We start from the raw sequence: 2,239 nt of genomic DNA on the forward strand, positions 1-2,239 counted from the left end.
ACTCTCTCAGGCTGGTAATTTAATAACTTGAGTTTTAGGTTGCCCGTAAGAGATTCCCGTAACTCCTTGAAGAGAAGTTTACGTATTCATCATCAGGAATGTTGTATCTGATGTGTCATTTGAAGTATAATACTTTGTGGCATGTTGGCGTTATGGAAAATAAATACAATGTCCTCTTAGGCTCCATTCACATAAAAGGGGGGGGGGTGTCAGGTAAGGGATGGGGGGCACTTGGCAGGTGGTTTCAACCTGGCCAGGCTTGAAAGGTGTAATGGTCTGAACAATTCAGTGTTCAATGGTGTGAACACTTCCGTGTTCACTGGGCACCACATCAAGAACTGGATGTCCTACCGGATCCGCCTGCCCCTGTTATGTGGCCCCTAGGCTAATGCCCACTCTTGCCCAAATAATGCCGCTTGCTCAGCACAATATGAGAAAACAGATCCAACCCTAGAGGGAGACAATGCATGTTACCGTTCACATGTTACAGATACCGCTTATCTTTGTACTTACCCTGTCAACCCACCAAAAATCTCAGTGACATATGAATAATCACCTCCTGATTTAGGAATTGCAACTCCAAGTTCGGCATAGCACATGGAGCCCAGGGCAGAGACCCCGCCCCCGAGGACCCAGATGATTAGCGCCAAGCCCACAGACCCGCTGTGTTCCAGGACACCCTTCGGGGAGATGAAGATACCGGAGCCTATAATGTTACCTGCAAGAGGGAGACAGAGAGAGATAGTTATAATGAGTTTTAACAGTTTACAGGGAACGTCGAGCCCTTTGCATCAGTCCCGGTCCCCCAGTCAGTCATTACTGGCACACTGATGATGGTTTACACAGCTGTACTGTCACAGTGAGGGTACGTTCACACCAGATGCAGTGCATTGCGGTCCGATTCTGGCCGGAACGCACTGCATTGCGGCCGTCTCACTTTTTTGTGGGGCAGGAGGGGGCGTGGCGGGCCATTGAAGTGAATGGCACCGTAGCCACGCCCTCCGGCCGCAATGCGATTCATTGTTCATTATTACTGGGCTCACAAGGCACCCCAAGGGACCAATAACAGACATGAGGCTTTTTGTCCCCCAATACACCAAAACCCACCGTATGTGCATTGTGGTGTACAGCTTTGTGTATTGGCCTCTGCTGCACAGTGTGCTGGGATGTCATTCACAATGACGTTGTCCTTAGTAGGGCAATGTTGCGGTAAGGTACAGTATGTTTAATGCCTCCACCACCCTCTTCTAGTTGGCACCTTCCCTTATTGCCTGCTTTTCTCTTTAAAGAGGACCTGTCAGCAACTTTACAATTCTGCTTGAGTGAATTCATCAAGTCACAATAAACAGAAACAGTATTATTGTTCAGAAAATGTCCATCTTTTATCATCAAAAAGCCATCTTTGAGGTCCAGTGACTCTACCTAGGCTGAGGTTATGTCATCAGCATTTCCTCAGTCTTCCCTCCCCCAGTGATCAGACTGCTGCAGGCAGGAGGAAGCATTTTCTCAGTCTTCCCTCCCCCAGTGACCAGTCTGCTGCAGGCAGGAGGAAGCATTTCCTCAGTCTCCTCTCCCCCAGTGATCAGTCTGCTGCAGGCAGGAGGAAGCATTTCCTCAGTCTCCCCTCCCCCAGTGATCAGTCTGCTGCAGGCAGGAGGAAGCATTTCCTCAGTCTCCCCTCCCCCAGTGATCAGTCTGCTGCAGGCAGGAGGAAGCATTTGCTCAGTCTCCCCTCCCCCAGTGACCAGAACTGCAACATTGAGAGGCTGCAGCAGGGGCTGATCCGCATCAGACATTTGTGCACACAGCCAAGAACTGTACAGGCAGCAGGATTTAAATGACTGTGTCTTCTCTGAGCCACCATCTCAGTACAGGAAGTAGATGGTAACCCTGGATGATGCCTGAACAAAGATGGCACCGTCCTTCTGGAGAGAAAAGCAAAGGAATGCTGGGGAGGGTATTTTGATCTCTGTGATTGGTAATAAATACCCGGAAGTGTTACACTGACACATTACTTAGCATGCTGCCCCTAATCTGATGACAGGTCCTCTTTAACCGAGTCGGCATCAAAGTGTCTCCGGCGCACACGGAACAAAGGGGCGGCTATCTCCGAAAGCAGCTGAATTGTGTAATCTGCTCCGAAGGTACCCGGCTGGAAGGAAATCTCATTGGGACGCAGCAGAACCTCTTTATTATCCGGCAAAAAAGGCTTTTAGCTCGGTGGCACGGGGTCAAGCTA

At 49.8% G+C, this 2,239-nt stretch overlaps 1 protein-coding gene across 1 annotated transcript in view; it reads right to left on the minus strand.

Moving 5' to 3' along the window:
• The window catches only part of SLC7A10 (solute carrier family 7 member 10), a 19,608-nt gene that overhangs the window by 13,738 nt on the left and 3,631 nt on the right, over positions 1–2,239 (minus strand). Inside the window, exon 2 of the mRNA XM_018570750.1 lies at positions 514–784. Within this exon, the coding sequence (XP_018426252.1) occupies positions 514–784 (271 nt within the window). The remainder of the gene's footprint in view (positions 1–513; positions 785–2,239) is intronic.

This window comes from Nanorana parkeri, unplaced genomic scaffold, assembly GCF_000935625.1.
Source record: "Nanorana parkeri isolate BGI_ZX_2015 unplaced genomic scaffold, ASM93562v1 scaffold1590, whole genome shotgun sequence".
Classification (NCBI taxonomy): domain Eukaryota; kingdom Metazoa; phylum Chordata; class Amphibia; order Anura; family Dicroglossidae; genus Nanorana; species Nanorana parkeri.